General features: G+C 41.9%; 1 protein-coding gene across 1 annotated transcript; it reads left to right on the forward strand.

Moving 5' to 3' along the window:
- Positions 1-8,117: 8,117 nt before the first annotated feature.
- Positions 8,118-12,493, forward strand: LOC147456924 (pentatricopeptide repeat-containing protein At2g03380, mitochondrial-like). The gene is made up of 2 exons (XM_086512000.1): positions 8,118-8,355; positions 8,511-12,493. The coding sequence occupies exons 1-2, from the start codon at positions 8,299-8,301 to the stop codon at positions 11,442-11,444; spliced, it is 2,991 nt and encodes a 996-aa protein (XP_086368126.1). The 5' UTR covers positions 8,118-8,298; the 3' UTR covers positions 11,445-12,493.
- Positions 12,494-17,556: the final 5,063 nt, after the last annotated feature.

The raw sequence follows: 17,556 nt of genomic DNA on the forward strand, positions 1-17,556 counted from the left end.
TCTCTGGCTGTTGCTGACCACCTAATCGCACTGTAGAGAGGAATTATATATGTTTAGGTCTTTTGTTGCTGGTTGTTATTGTTGTCCATGAAATGTTTTTGTTTAGAACTATTAACAATCATATATGTCAAATTTATATCTATTCTAGATTTACCTTATTTATATTTGCTTCATGTATTTTCAGGCTTCAGTCATGTTAGAGACAAAATTAATGCGTCAGCATCACAAAATCATTTGTGATGCTCTAGTTTTATCTCTCTATGGAGCTTCAGATGATCATTTGTGTCGGGCATTGATCCACTGCAGGCAAAGTTCAACGATTTTATCATTGAACTTGTGGAACAGTGTTGGTTGAAACTGTGCAGTGCATTCCCTGTTTTATGTGACCCAGCTCTACGCACTAATGGAGTAATTAATAACACTATAAAGCAATTATTAGGCCAAGTCACTAGAAGCTTTGAGAGTATGGTTCATCCAAAAATCAAAGCCAAACCTGAAATCAAAGAGCGAATTGCAGCTTGTGGCACAACTACATTCAGATTTGAAGAGCAAGGAAAAGGTCGAAGCAAAACGTCCTAGGACAGAAGAGAATGTGTCTCCTCCTTCAGGTGCCGAGCCCTTAGTTATACACATGGTTGATACTACATGTCCTCCTGTCCTACACTTACTTGAGGAACATTCTATCTTTCCCTTGCAAGCACCCCAATTAAGTGGAAGGGCGTTTTGCAAATATGAAACAAGTTTCAGTGGCCCATCCTCTCTTCAAAGATCTTGTCTATGCGGCAAAGATCTACAAGGACAAGATAGGAAGCAAGCCGACATTACAAATTGTGCTAGAGGAAGCAACTGCTACTACTGTTCAGCATCGTGGCATGATATTGCCTCGTGCTCTTGTTCGTTATAGTAGCAAAAGGCCTATGTTGATCTTCAAGCTTTGGAATGGAGGTCACCTTGAGCAGTGAATTCAGGCATGTCATCATGATGGAAGCAAGCCTGCAATCAGAGAGTTTCAACACACGTTTGGAACTTTACAACAGTTCATAGACAACATTTTGTCGATCTGCAACGCTCTTCTGCAGACGATGAAATTTGTGCATAGTCATGACTTCATTCACAACGATCTACATACTAGAAATATTCTACTACATTTTGGCGAGCGAGGAGTGTATACTGGAATCACGAACTGGGGACAAAGTACATCGTCAAACACTTTGGCAACATTTCCCAAGCTGCCAAATCTCACCCCCCAAACTAGAGCTCAATTTGAGCTAGATTATCCATGGACTGCCCCTGAAAATATCAGCACCAATCCTCCTCCTTTCACCAAAGCATATGATATATATAGTCTCTCATATATTATTAGACGCTTGGTTGCATGTATTCCAGAGCCCTTTGAGGTTCTCAAGCGTGAATTTTTGTGAAATGTAAACAAACATCTTGCCAATGGAAAATTCTCCAAACCCTTAGATAGGCCTAAAATATGGAATTTAAGCCTTTGTTTGAATGGAGCCCATAATGTTGGCTATCATGTTGTAACGGAATCTGGCTTGAGGCCTATTGATGATTAGACCAGTAACAATATTTTTTGTTATTAATGGTGTGCAATGTGTGGTGATATTTTAAACTAGATCTTTAATCATATTTTCAGTTACATCTTTAAAGTTCTTCAAGTTAGGGTTTAAAGTATTTCAAGTTGGATCGCTGAAATCCTCTAAGACATCTCTCTTTTCTAAGTGCGAAGACTTTGCTTGTTAAAGTTTATTGTTTTGCATTTCAGGTATGGAAGATATTGCTCCCGACCACAATGCACAGTAGCCTAATGATCCTTTGCTTAATCATGCATTGGCACAACAAATTTACAAAGAGGAAGAGATTTGGGTGGCTCAAGGAGATCCTAGCGCTTTAGCTGCGTCCCAAGAAGACGAATCAGAACTTCAAGGGGAGCCACTGAATTACAGGCAATGCAGACAGCTATGCCCAAATCATTTTGTACGCAATACATTATTTTGAGTTAGTGGAAATGCTAAGTCTTCCTCTCCCTTGAAGTTTCAGATTTGCAACACATTGTCCTCGCGAGAAATATCCTTTCAAGATTTATCCAAGTATATAGATCGCCACCAAATAATAATCAAGTGGCAATTTACTTTGTGCAACAATGCTATTGTTATTATGTATTGCGGCTCAAAATAGATTGGAACGATCATCCCACTACAAGAGGCATCGGCAATGGACGCCCAACCGAGAAGATTCATGCACGAGAAGCCAATCAAGAAGATCCTCCTCGCAAGAGAAGTTACACATATTTGCCCAAAGAAACCACAGTCATTGATCAGCTGGCAACCCAAGGTGTGGATTTGGCAAGTCAAGGAGAGACCCCAACCATGCTGCACGCTCGTATAGCAGAGCTAGAAAGAAAGTTGGCATCCAGAGGCAAGATATGGGTCTGTTATCGAAGAAGAGATAAGCAATGAAAGTTCAAGCGATTCATTCAACAATTTAGAATTTCGCGTATCTTATCTTTTATGGGATCTAGTCCATGATTTAAATTAAATCTCCTAAACAATACTAAGCTCTTTAAGCATCTTAAATCTCAATATTTGTAAGTAAAACCTCTTTTTGAAATGTAAATCTCTATTTGTTGGAACAAATGAACATGTCGGATGTTGTTGCAATTGTGTAAGTTTTATTCTCTCTCCCTCCCTCTTTCTGACAATGATAGAAAAAGATGGAGAGATAATGTGAGAGAGAGAGAGAGAGAGAGAGAGAGAGAGAGAGAGATTGTGAAGCTAAACTCTACACAAATTTCGCATTACAAAATTATTTGAGAATATAGTACAAACTTTATAGCTCATCTCTCCCGTCAATCATAGGCACCATAACATCAATTTCTTTGACATCTGAACATTCTGGATAACTATCTTTCGGGTTCCATTTTATCATTGGAGTTGAGCTCATTTGCAATTGCTTCGTGTGTTTGAAAGCGCCCAAAGCTTTCTTCTGTGGCACGTGTGACTAACTTTGTTGGCTTATGCATAAGTCGCATGTTACAAAATACATACACCAAGTTCGCAGCTCGTTTATGACTTAATCAATTTCGTTTTTTAGTATGCACGAAAGCAAACAAAGACCAATTTCTTTCACAGCTACCACTTGAGGTGGCAACATACAATACTCTCACAGCCACATGTTGAAGTTCCACTTTTTCTCCACCATACTCTTTCCACCAAACTGGTGCGCTCATCGTCTTGATAGCATCTATAGGCCAAGGATTCCCAAACATTCCTTCTCTACTAGTATATGCCGTCTTCTGTGTGTATGCCACCTGTCCTTGTACATTGCCTAATAGTTGGGCACACACTTTCTTGAATCACTGATCACTTCATTGTTTGAAGATTGCTCATGCATCTGGAACTTGGGATCTAAGACAAACCCTGCTCCATGTAAAGGAGTATGCATCTGCTCCCATCGTCTTTTGACAAACGACATCATCATGGCTTTCTCTTTTCCTGCATAAGATGTACAGTCTTTTAACTTGCGAGAGGCTTCATGCATGAACCAGTAAACCCGTCCAAAGATAGAGGCTTCTTTGTCCACTAATCGTATCAGATGAGTGAAGGGTTCTGTGACAGTAACAATTTTGTCTATATTTCTCTAAAAAACAGGAGAGTTTATAAGCTCATAGCATTTGGAAGCAACATGTCCATACTTGGGATATTTATCAAGCCAAATGCCCCATCTTCTATTTGCCATTGTTTCAACAAGGAATGCTTTAACCTGCTGTAGTGTAGAGAGAACGTAATACGTTGTCGCAAAACGGGTCACACAAAATATGTAAATTTTTTGTTGGAGACTTTGTTCTAAATAAAGTGTGCTCTCTTATAAACTTCATTAAGTGGTTTGCATCTAGAAGAGTTTTCTTAATAGAAGGAACTTTTCCAAAGTCCTTTAAGAGCATATTTAAAGTGTGAGCAGCACATGGAACCCATGGAATCTCTGGATACTTTGCTTCAATTGCTTTTCCAGCTGCTTTGTAGTTAGATGCATTATCTGTGACATTGGCTGTCACATTTTTAGGTCCCCTTGCTCTTCTGATCGAACGCTCATATACACCAGCAAGATATCCACTAGTTTTCTCTTTCAGGGATGGTCGACCGCTTCAAGAAAGATGCAACCTCTTGGACAAATCAACATCACATTAATCAATGTTTTCTTTTGACAATTTGTCCAACCATCTAGAGCGATTGTGCATCCATACTGTGGCAGATAATCAAGAGTTGTGCGCTTTAAAATATTCTCTGATGTAGTTTTCACTTTATCTAAATATTCTGTACGTATCTTATTATAATCAGGTACCACAAAACCCTTCTTCGTTGTGCTAATTAAAGCATCTTTGAAGGTAGGATTTCGAATGACATTAAAAGGAATTCCACATGCAATAAATGCTAGCGTCCACTTAAGATGGAGTTCAAGCAGCCATTGTTTATCAAATGCCTAATGCAAAGTAAGACCACTTGGTGCAGGTTCTCCTCCAGTCCATGCTTTACTTCGGCTTATGTTAGCAGATCTTGCGGTAGGATTAGAGCTACAAGCCCTAGCAAAGGATGAATGACACCCTCCTTGACCTTGAGCAGGGGTCGAGGGAGGGCTTTGATCATTCTCGAGTGTCATCTCCACGTCCTAGCCATAGATGGAGCCATCATTTTGGGACCTCCCTTTTTTTCCCCCTCAAGATGTACTCTCTTTGCTCTGAGCGCCCACTCGGGAAATTTTTCTTCAATACCTCTTGGGGGGTTTTTGCAAGTTGTCACGTTTTCAGGAATTTTGAACACATGTTCTTTTATCCTGTGAGCATTTTCGCTAAAGTTATGGCCGCAGGTCTTACACCTCAACTTTGATGTAGTCTTTCCACGACCAATTCATCTACGTAGTTCCACTCATATCCTTTCACTATCGTTTTAAAATCTGCAAACTCAAACAGAACTAATTACTAAATACACATCTAAAATCGAACTCTAATACCATTTACATTACTTTATTCGTCAACGTTTAAAAAATAAAATAAAATTCAACCTCTTTAAATTATAAATACCAAAAATTAATTTTTTTCTCACTCTATACGTGAATCTTGATAAATAAATCGTTTAATTTATCTCAATAACTTCCAAGTGTGAGTAAAATCTACACAAAGCAAGATATCTTTAAAAAACCTACCTAAATTACCTCCAAGTGTGAATGTAACTCTACACATGACAAGCAATCAAAATTCACTACTTATCTAAATCTCTTTTAGGTGTGAGAATACCTCTACACAAAGCAAGAAATTATTATTTAATCTACCTAAATTGTATGTAGTGTGAGTATTACTCTACACATGACAGACAATCATTAGATAAATCTAACTTAAATTAGTTCCATGTGTGAACATAGTTCAACACACAACAAGTAACTCCTAACTTTAACTATCTAGCTTAAGTTACTTCTAAGTGTGAACTGTTGCGGTAAAGCCCCATGTGGCCGGTTAGGCCAGGTGCCCGCCCACTATACTTATTCATTATGTACATAATAGAATAAGAGGGCTCACATGTAGAGAGTGAGTTTTAGCCCCTGCAAACACAAGGTCTCCTCTTCTCCTCTCTTCTCCATTGCTACATACACACAAACACACGCTCTCACTCGCGCACTTCAACTGGTATCAGAGCTCAGGGATTGGGAGCACCATTGGAGCTCAGCGGGGAGGCAGGCAGAGAAGCAGCAAAAACTGCAGCACGTTTTTGCAGATCTGTTTTGGCCTACCCAAACGTTTTCATTCAAGTTGATTCCCATGATTCCTGACCATTTTTTCATCCTCTTCAACTTTGCAGAATTTTGAGATACGTCACTCAGACTGCCTACACGTCTAGGGTACATAGGTGCAAATTTTCACAGATCTGTTTTGACCTGTATAAACAACACATTTCAGGTCCATTCACGCGCGGCCCAACCGTTTTCGCGTGGTCTACAACTTTGCAGAAGGAAGTTTCTGAAAATTCTTAGCGGTTAGGAAGATATGGACTGACAGGCTGCAGGGTATTCGAAAAGTTGAAGATTATGTATGCATATTGTGGTGATTTGCTACATTTGGAGAGCTTTGATTGAGCTTTGTCATTCTCTTGTTTTACGCATTGATGTTTTTCTCTCAGTGAAGAGAGTGTGGGTTGATATTTTCAACACATTTAAGCGCACACATTGAGAACACTTTGTGGATGTATGCATTCTTGTGGACTCTCAGGTTCGAGAGTGGCTTCATCACAGGTTATGTGCATTGATTGACTTATGCGATTGAGCAGATTTTGGAAAGTGTGGTGCACGGATTTGTAGAGAGATTTGCAAGCATTTATAGCATGATTGTGAGCTGAATTTTCAGCTAATTTGGATGCTCTTTGATACACATTTGGTATATGCTTGATGCTCGTTTATATTGCCATGTGGATGCACATGATGTGCGCTTTTTGGCGGATGGTATTCTTCGCCTTGTAATGGCATATGTGGGCTGATTTTCAGCTATTTTGAGCATCAACTTGTGTCATATTTTGTGAGCCAGTGGGCGTTGGTTGAGGTCATACTTGTGATGGCCTTGCACAGATTATGTACGTTTCTTTTCTCTCTCACGGTCACATTGGCCTTTATGTGGGAGGTTGTTGGGGTAAAGCCCCATGTGGCCGGTTAGGCCAGGTGCCCGCCCACTATACTTATTCATTATGTACATAATAGAATAAGAGGGCTCACATGTAGAGAGTGAGTTTTAGCCCCTGCAAACACAAGGTCTCCTCTTCTCCTCTCTTTTCCATTGCTGCACACATACAAACACACGCTCTCGCTCCGTTGTTGGGGTAAAGCCCCATGTGGCCGGTTAGGCCAGGTGCCCGTCCACTATACTTATTCATTATGTACATAATAGAATAAGAGGGCTCACATGTAGAGAGTGAGTTTTAGCCCCTGCAAACACAAGGTCTCCTCTTCTCCTCTCTTCTCCATTGCTCCACACACACAAACACACGTTCTCGCTCGCGCACTTCATGAATATAGTTCAATACAAAGCAAATAACTACTAACTTTAACAATCTTAAATCAAACTTTAACTATCTTAAATCACTTCCAAGTGTTAGTTTCCTCTACACAAGGCAAGTAATCACTAACCACTTTACTCAATTTACCTCCCAGTGTAAGATATACTTCACACAGGACAGATAAAGACTAAACTCAAAACTCCAAAGCCTAAAAAAACTACATTTAACTAATTTAACATTTTATCTTAAGCTTTAAATTTTTACTAAAAAACTATATAACTAAATTTAAAATGGTTTTTAATAATTTCTTTTGATGTTGTAAAGCTCACCTATAAATAAGAACGGGGGGAAGAGATATCAATAGAATGAAAAAAACAATCCGTTTTCACGGTATATAGAGGTCTATATTTCGATCGCAATTCTAAGAAATTATACGATACTGTGTTTTTGCTGATGTGACACAATATAATATGGCCAAATAAAGTTAGGTGTCGTATATACGTTCGTTCAAAGTGTATTATACGTACACCGTATAACGTACAATGCAACTTAGGCCGTGATAGTATAGGGAGAACTATTCACATCTTGCGAGGAGTTGGATGGAGGGGGACACCCACTTTTGTGGTGGGTCTAAAATACATGGTTTTGTTATGGTCCAATCATCAATAGATGCCTTCCACATGCTCACCCCTTCCCTCACATTTCTGTATGAACCCAGTTTTAGATCTCCTAGTCTTCCCATGGAAAGCCCAACCACATCTTTATTTGACACCTCCTTTTTTTGAGGGGATCTATGGTCCCAAATCATTGTTGATCATGGGCCGTTGGATTCATTTGAAGGAATATGAGTTAGGTGGGATTCGACCTCATAGCCTCCCCATCCCAAGGCCATTGCTTTACCACTACTCTATTGCATGCATTTTGATAGCATGGGGAATGGTAGCATTATATCATGTAGTTTTGACCCCCTGCGATCTTAGTTCACACCGATTTATTTTGAGTTTACACACCACAATAGTGTAGTACAGCAGAGCTCACATGTAGTTTAAATGCAAGTTCACAATGAGTTCACATTCGTCCGAGTCTACACCTGGTTTACGTCAAGTTGATCAACAGTCAACCGTAGATCCCCTCTGAAATTGAGGTGGGCCCCGGCCCCTCACTGATGATCAGGCAGAAGGGGTCTCGCTCTCCAGTTTTCTGACAATGGCCCGTTGTTCTGCTGATATCCTTCTGGCGTCGAATCATACAAATGCGAGACAAGTCGAGCGCTATGTTGGCCGCCTCTACGGGACGACATACTGTCAAGGTAAGAGACGCTCTCTCTTTGGGTTCTCTCTCTCTCTCTCTCTCTCTCTCTCTCTCTCTCACACACACACACACACACACACACACACACACACACACACACAGCTCTTTTTCTCAATTTTCGTATATCCTGTAAGCGCGGTTTTTTGTCCACAGAGCGGTGGCAAATCCACTGAGAAATGCAGGGAAGAAGCAATGTTCGCTACGCAAGTCAAGCATACACAGGAAGAGCATGATGAGGAGTCAAAAACAAGTAGTTTTTCTTTCCTGGTCGGACTTAAAGCCTGTGCTCAGAAGAAGGATTTGTACCAAGTGAATAGGATACACACTGAGCTTTGCAATAGTGGGTTACTTCAGAAAGACCCATATGTAGGGAGCACATTGGTGAGTGTGTATGCCAAATGTGGTGTCCTAATGAAAGCACGAGAAGTTCTTGATGGGCTTCCTGTCCGGAATGTTATCACTTGGAATGCGTTGATTGTAGGATATGCCCAACATGGATGTGGCAAGGAAGCTCTAGGATGTTTTCACCAAATGCGAAGGGAAGGCCTTTCTCCAGATGCAATCACCTATGCTTGCACCTTGAAGGCGTGTGGCTTTACGCAAGACATTGACATGGGTGAGAGGATTCACGATGAGATCTCTAGTCAGGGGTTGCTGGAAAAAAGTGTCGTGCTTGGCGGAGCTTTGGTCGATATGTATGCCAAATGTGGTGCCCTTACGAAAGCACAAAAAGTTCTTGATGGGCTTCCTATACGAAATGTCATCTCTTGGAGTGCGTTGATTGCAGGATATGCCCAACATGACTGTGGCAAGGAAGCTGTGTGCTGTTTTCACCAGATGCGAAGGGAAGGCCTCTCTCCGAATGCGATCACCTATGCATGCACCTTGAAGGCCTGTGGCCTCACACAAGATGTTGACATGGGTGAGAGAATTCACGATGAGATTGCTATTGAGGGGCTGTTGGAGAAAGATGTCGTGCTTGGCAGTGCTTTGGTCGATATGTATGCCAAATGTGGTGCCCTTACGAAAGCTCAAAAAGTTCTTGATGAGCTTTCTGTCCGAAATGTCGTCTCTTGGAGCGCGTTGATTGCAGGATATGCCCAACATGGTTGTGGCAAGGAAGCCCTGAGCTGTTTTCATCTGATGCGAAGGGAAAGCCTTTTGTCAGATGCAATCACCTATGGTTGTATCTTGAAGGCCTGTGGCTTTACGCAAGACATTGGCATGGGTGAGAGAATTCACAATGAGATTGCTAGTCAGGGCATGTTGGAGAAAGGTGTTGTCCTTGGTGGTGCTTTGGTCGATATGTATACCAAATGTGGTGCGCTTAGAAAAGCACAAAAAGTTCTTGATGGGCTTCCTGTCCGAAATGTGGTCTCTTGGAGCACGTTAATTGCAGGATATGCCCATCATGGCTGTAGGAAGGAAGCTCTAGGCTGTTTTAACCAGATGCGAAGGGAAGGCATTTCTCCGGATGCAGTCACCTATGCTTGCATCTTTAAGGCCTGTGGCCTTACACAAGACCTTCACATGGGTGAGAGGATTCACGATGAGATTGCTGGCCAGGGGCTGTTGGAGAATCATGTTGTGCTTGGCAACGCTTTGGTCGAGATGTACGCCAGATGTGGTGCCCTCACGAAAGCACGGAAAATTCTTGAGCGGCATTCTCTCCAGGATGTTGTCTCTTGGAACGTATTGATTGCAGGTTATGCCCAACACGGCTGTGGCAAGGAGGCTCTGGACAGCTTTGGTCAAATGCGAAGGGAAGGACTTGCTCCAGATGCAATCACCTATGTGTCCATCTTGAAGGCATGTGGCTCTATGCAAGATGTTGACATGGGTGAGAGAATTCACGAAGAGATTGCCAGTGAGGGGCTGTTGGAGAAAGGTGTCGTGCTTGGCGGAGCTTTGATTGATATGTACGCCAAATGTGGTGCCCTTATGAAAGCACAAAAAGTTCTTGATTGGCTTCCTGTTCGAAATGTTGTCTCTTGGAGCGCATTGATTGCAGGATATGCCCAACATGGCTGTGGCAAGGAAGCTGTGTGCTGTTTTCACCGGATGCAGTGGGAAGGCCTCTCTCCGAATGCAATCACCTATGCTTGCACCTTGAAGGCCTGTGGCCTTATCCAAGACGTTGACATGGGTGAGAGAATTCACGATGAGATTGCTAGTCAGGGGCTGTTGGAGAAAGGCGTGGTTATTGGGGGTGCTTTGGTTGATATGTATGCCAAATGTGGTGCCCTTATGAAAGCACGAGAAGTTCTTGATGGGCTTCCTGTCCGGAATGTCATCACTTGGAATGCATTGATTGCAGGATATGCACAACATGGCTGTGGCAAGGAAGCTCTGGTCTGTTTTAAGCAGATGCAAAGTGAGGGTTTCTCGCCAGACGAAGTCTCTTGGAGTGCTCTTATAGGAGGATATGCCCAGCAAGGGCTGGCCGAGGAAGCTCTGAACTGTTTTTGTTGGATGCAACATGAGGGCACCTCCCCAACTGCAATTACGTTTCTTATTGTGCTCAATGCATGCAGTCGCTCAGGCCTAGTGGACGAGGGCCAGATGCTTTTTGATAGCATGAGGGAAAAATATGGCATTACACCAGACAAAGAACACTACACTTGCATGGTTGACCTTTACGGACGGGCAAGGCATTTTGACAAAGCTATGAGAGTAATCAAGAAGATGCCATCATCTGACTGTCCTCCAGTTTGGTCGGCTCTTCTAGGTGCTTGTCAAAACTGGGGAAATGTGGACCTTGGAAGATTGGCCTTTGAGAATGTAATACAGTTAGATAAATTTAATGCTGCAGCGTATGTGTTAATGAGTAACATTTACGCAGCTGCTGGCATGCAGGATGCGGCACAAAACATTGAATGCATGAGAGTTAGGAATGGTGCGTGGAAGCAGCTAGGACATATCTACTGGACTGATGCAAGTGTAAAGGCTCATAGATGTGTTGTTGGTGATACCGAGCATCTGCAAAGCAGACAAATATATTTGAAGCTACAAGATCTTGAACTTAAAGTGCCCCTAGAAAGGTATTCCCCAAATTTGCATTGTGTCTCAAAAACTTGTGTACGTTGATTACTTAGTAGGAAATTGTTCAATTCAAATTGCAGACATTCACGGAGTGCAAGTAATACAATAACTGCATCTAGATGTCGTTGTGCAATCATTAAGGGTGCACTCATGTATTGGGGTTGAGTGTGCTAGGATCGATTAGTCGTCTACACAGGGCACAAAAGCCTTCCATGAGCTCATCCAAGGCCACTGTGCAATCCTCTTCTCACACCCTAGTGACTTCACAACTGTCTGCACCACAGAACTGGGCTCCATGGCCTCCTATATGCTGGAGTTCATCATTAACAGTATGTCAAGCTGCTAGCAGTCAGTTGCACGATCTACTTTCACTCCTCCAAAAACTGATTCCAGCATTAGGCATGCGATGGTCTCATTGTGTCAACACAAGCGTCTTTCTTTCACAGATCTCTCTGGCTACTTAAGGGAATTCCTTCAGCATCTGCACTGCCACCACAGGTTTGGGAACGTGAGCATGCACAATCAGAGATCTTGAGAACAATGCAATTGCCCATGCATGTAGGCGAAATCCTACATCGGCAGACCAGGAGCGCAGACCAGGAGCAGTATTGACGGAGACCAGGGGCTTTGTGCAACATGTATGCCAATTACAACGTGTATACACAGTGTGGTTGCTTTGAAGAGGCAGGTAATGTCTTCAATAATGACCAATGAGCAGTTCGAGATGCATTGAAGTAGAGGGATTGCCAGGGGCATAATGTTGTGGTGGGTAAGTCATGAATGCCAACGTGGCACTCTTCCTCAGGCACAAAGAGGCTGGTTTAATGCAAAGATATTCTGAAAGGGGGAAGACGCTCTACAACAGTGTTTGGGAAAAATCTTATTCTCAACCATACACAATTCCTAAAGCAAGGGCATGTGTCCAAACACATCAACCTATTTGTCCATGCTAAAAGGTGTGCTTTGATTGGAGCTATAGACTAAGGAAAGCAAATTCACAACAATGTCCCTACAGGGATAATCCCTGAATTTACATTGGGTCTCACAAAAATTCCCCTTGATTCAAAGAAGGTTATCCTTTGTCAAGGATGCAATCGTTTGCAAGTTTTTAAAGGTGATTTCCTATCAGCAAGAAAAGCTTTGTTGGTTTCATAGGTGCTTGTTGTGAGGAGGCCCATACCCTTGTGACAAAGGGTCCCCATTGGTGATACCAATGGCTATGGTGGATAAGCCATAGCCATTCACTAAAAATAATAGGAGAAACTAATTCATACTAATGACTCAATGCAATGGAAGCATAAACTTGATAGAAACACTTGATTATTGGATGTATACACAAGCTCAATTTATAGCCTTGAGCTAAACATCTTTGCACATACAGTGGGTGACTTCACAGGTTTGGTGTTGATTGTTTGTTGAAATGCTTAGTGTTGATTGATTCTTGTTGTAATGTTTTGACCTAGCCATAGGTGACATGTTAGAAGTGATGGGGTTAGGCATGGCATACAAAGCATTGGTGCATATTCTTCTTGCCAATAAGGAAGGCCTTGCCATCATAAAAATGCTAGTGTCTAATCCTCTCACAAATGGTAGCATTAGTGCACACGCTTGGATATAGACATACATTGCATGTGAGTGGGTAAAGTCCATATGGTGTACAATGGTGTTAAAAGATACAATTATCTTCATAAAGGTGTAGGAAAGAGTATGCTTTAATGATGCTCTCTTTGCTCTTGTGAGGTGCTGTTAGGAAATGTCTTGAAAACTCTAATGCAGAGTTTCTTGGATTGGAACGAGCACCATAAAGGCCTAATGAAATTATGCAATGAATTGCTATAACATTTTGTGATGATGCAACACATGCTGGGTGAAGAGAATGAGAAATGGACCATGGAGATTGTTTATTGAGAGGCTAAGAATTTGATGGGTCAACAGGCCGCTCCCACAAGGATGGATAGCCACATCCCAATGGTGTGTCTCTAGCTAGACAAGGTCAGGGCTGATGCTATGCAAGAAGCTAAAATATCGTTGCCTGCACCTTCAAGCAAAGCCACAAAGTGCAAGCTTAACATTATAGAGAAGTCTAAGCCGCCCTTCAGATGTCATCTTTGCTGGCTCATATTGAAAGCCATGCTAAGCTTGCTCTTGAAGGGAAACCATTGGACAAAGACCTGGAAGCTAGAAAGTTTCCGAAGCATGCAGAGCAATTCAAACATCAGGATGTGCATGGATCATGAAACAAAAGCTCAAAGGGAAAGCCACAAGGCTGCAATCAGAAAGCACCAGAAAAGATGTGAAGCCATCGACTAGTTGTGTGGTTGGAATGCTTGCAAAACTGTCACCCCCTCTTGGCCCTGCCCAAAGGATGTGTAGCCTTGGTTGGATGAGTTCTCCCCACAGTGGGTTCTCAATGGAGGCAACCCCCTCGTACAATCGGACTACCTCACTCATCCAATGGGCGTGGTCATTCTAGGAGGAATTAACTGCTTCCTTTAGGAGTGTAAACTAGCTTGAGAAAGGGGAATAGCCAGGAGCACTAGGTGATGTGACTAGACCTACCCAAGGTGTGGCTGAGCGAAGCACTGTCTAGTGGCTCAGCCACAATTGGGTAGGTCTATACTATATAGCAGAATCAATCTTTCATTACTATCGGACTACTTCTACAGGTGAGACCCACAAACCTCCCCTCCAAAATTAAACCCCTACCCATTAATTCAAGAAGTTTTGGACAAATTCTCACAATAATTCCCACATTGTGACTTACCTCAACATCATGAGCTTTTGCGAGGGAGGCACCACATACCTAGCTAGGTACGATTGGGGGTAGGCGACCGTTGGCCCGGTGGTCCCCTACCCCCAATCGTACCTAGCTAGGTATGCGGTGCCTCCCTCACAGAAGCTCATGATGTTATGCATTGTATGAAAAACATTGAAAAAAACTCAGTTTTCCTACATGAGAAAAATTCTAAATCTAGAGCCTTATGCAAAGATAGAGCACATTAATGTAAGATACCACAGCTTATGAACCTTAGTTATTGAAGCCTTGCCATGGACAATAGTGTTCTGGGACATCGTTGACACAACCTCACACGTATGGCTCTAGAACAATGAGAAAAATGCATGCAATAGGTTTGCATGTACTTTGCTCATATGTGTGGAGGCTATGTGCATTGCTGATGTTGTAGAACATGGTGGGCAATCCGCATGATGCTTGGACAAAGCCCTTTTGGAAACATAGCTTTAATTCCTTACTCCCTGATGCACATCTAAGTCCTTGACATTTTGAACTATAACTAGCATTGCAATGGCAGAGAGACAACCTGGAATCCACAGTTACTATGAAGAGCCAAACTGTGTATCAAGCCAACGGAGGCACTCTACTACAGACTAAGTCTCATAGCTTAGATAAGTATGAGACTTACAATTGTGCACGTATGTCACACGTGTCAATGCAAGGAACTTGCCGATACACTATGTGTGAGCCACAAATAGTTCGAAGCACACAACAAGCCTAAACTAGTAAGCTCAAAGATGGCGATGGTGTGTCACTCACCGCTCTACGCTTGCTGTCGTGGAGGATTCCTCGCCGCGAAGAAGAGGGAGACGTCGCTACGTCGCGCTCAACCGTCTCGTCGCCGTCGTGCCGCCTCAATGCTCGATCGCACACTCTCTCTCTCTCTCTCTCTCTCGCATACACACACACAAGGAGATGAAGAAGAAGAAGATGGAGATGGAACAAAAGCACTCTTCAATTGCACAAATGAGAGAATGAGTGAATTTTAGGTTTAGTTGACTTCTATATGAGTTCGCCCCATTCACACTTGGACGTCCATGCTTAGCCAACTAATCCCTTGAATGTTCCAGTTAGAGTGTGCCTCTCATCGCCGATCACTCTTACCCTTTTCCTATTGGACCGACAAGCCCGGTACCTGACTCTACCCAATAAATAATATATCGTTTGTCGCAGGTGATAGGAATGTGCGTGAGGGTTAACATGTCCCCCTTCCTGATATAGATTCCGTCCTCGGAAGCTATTGAGTTGAAGTTCGTTCGTCGAGGTGGAAGAGCTTTTGAGATGAATGTCCTTAGCCTCCTTCAGTCACTACAAAATCAAACAACATTGGCACAGTAATTGCATTCTCATATACAATTAAAAATCATATGCAATTGTAGACAGACAAATTGATTGGTAACAAAAATTTAAACCATTTGTCAGCAATAAACATTAAATCGCAATATAATCAAACGCATAAACAACTGTAAAAATAAAAAAATAAACAAGTATGCGGTCGCTAATTTAACGATCGAAAGGCACTAAAGATCGACTTAATACCATGGATAAGCTTCTCAATTTTCTTTGGTCAATTAAGTTGTTTAATCGCGAGAGCCAAGTATTTCATGTTCGAGAGCTGACTAGAGGCTATACCTAGAAGACCTTGTAGTTAAGCTACGATAAAAGGAATTTCTCATGAAATCATCGCCTGACTGATTACTTTTTCTTTGACCTCCCAAAGTCTTTTCACAGTGATTCAATTTTGATGTGTGTGCTTATTTTGTATGCCTTGGATTTTTTGCTTTTCAAAGAAAAGCGCACACACTGGGAACCTCTAGGGCTCTAGTACCATAGGCGATACATGTGAGTGGAGTACCAAATCAAGTTGAGGTTTCTCTTCCAGCTTAAGATTTTACATTATGGAACTTTGATTTTTTGTTTGTTCGTTTTCAGCATTTTAATTTTGTAACTTTGGGGAGTCATATAACATTGTTACCCTCCCCAGGCTCATCACACTAGTAAACTCCTTTTATAATACTTAAGCTAAAGTTCAATAGGGACTAAGCCCACTAGAAAGCCCTAGTATATTTCACACAATGGTGCCTAAATCGGATTAAGAACCTAAGTAACCATTGATTATTTGGAAGGCATTCCCCATGGTACTAAGAGAAGATCTCTAACACGTAGCTTGGTCAAACTAGCTTAGTCGGATTGCTTGAATTTTAAACCTAAACAAGTGATTATGACAAAAAATTACATTGAATTTAATGTTTGATACTAAGAAAATGCGTTGAATATTATGCTACCAATCACAATTAAAACAGACAAACATTGGTGCAAAAAGATAAGGGACAATGCTAATGGACAAGAAACACCTGTTTGTGTTGATGATCGCACTTGATTTGAAAAGTGGATGAGAGAAAGATTCCATGAAGGTCCAAATTTTAACAACATCAACACGTTCCTGTACACACGAGGAAACACAAAGAATACCTATAGGAGGCACATCAGTGGGAAGAAAGAAATTTGCTAATCACTAAACTCTAAAACAGAAACACTCCTATCGTACTAATCTTACCTACCCTCCATCACTCGAGTGATGAGGATCAAAGGTGTTTTATGACATAGGTTTCTGTTTCAGTGTACCGAATGTGAATGTATAGGTCTCGATCAATGTTTTGACTTTTATTGTGCATTCTCGTTTGCTAATTACTGCTCTTTCTCTTTATTATTTTTATTTTTTATGAGTATAAGGCTTTATATATACATTCCATAAGATTGGTGATTGAGAGGTCAGGGAGGAAGGTTGAGAGGGGAGTAAGTTAATGATGCCTGTCACCAGCAAACACTCCCCCCTTCCTTGGGTAGATCATACCATTTGAAATGTGCTCGTCACCCTTTGAAACCAATTGTTCCAGTTGGTAATAGGTGAGGATTTTTGCCAGTAGTTTTCTATTGCCTTAGGTGCCTCGTCGAGTTGCAAGGGTGGTAAGGTACTCTCCCATGATTTTATTTGCAACATTGTTGTAGGTGGTGAACTTACAACGGGAGGTGCAAACTCTTTCTTGCTTGTATGGATATGTACAATGGTAGGTGGAGGTTGTGTCGAAGCTTCTATTTCCGTATAGGAATTACATGAAGAGCAAGAAGCTTCATTTGACTTCCCTGTTCTTGAGCTAGGTGGAACAAATCGTTCTTTCTTCGGTACCCACACTAGCTCTGGAGCAGGTGTGTAGCATTCCGTAATTTTTTCCTTTTTGCGATCTTCAATTTGTTTTGGAGCCACAGGATTGAGCTCACATGGGCCCGGTGGCAAGTAAGAGCACACTTTACGTTTTGGCACCCAGATTTGATCATTTCCTTTATAGTAGCCTTGGGCTTCCA

This window comes from Adiantum capillus-veneris, chromosome 5, assembly GCF_014529385.1.
Source record: "Adiantum capillus-veneris isolate H3 chromosome 5, ASM1452938v2, whole genome shotgun sequence".
NCBI classification, from domain to species: domain Eukaryota; kingdom Viridiplantae; phylum Streptophyta; class Polypodiopsida; order Polypodiales; family Pteridaceae; genus Adiantum; species Adiantum capillus-veneris.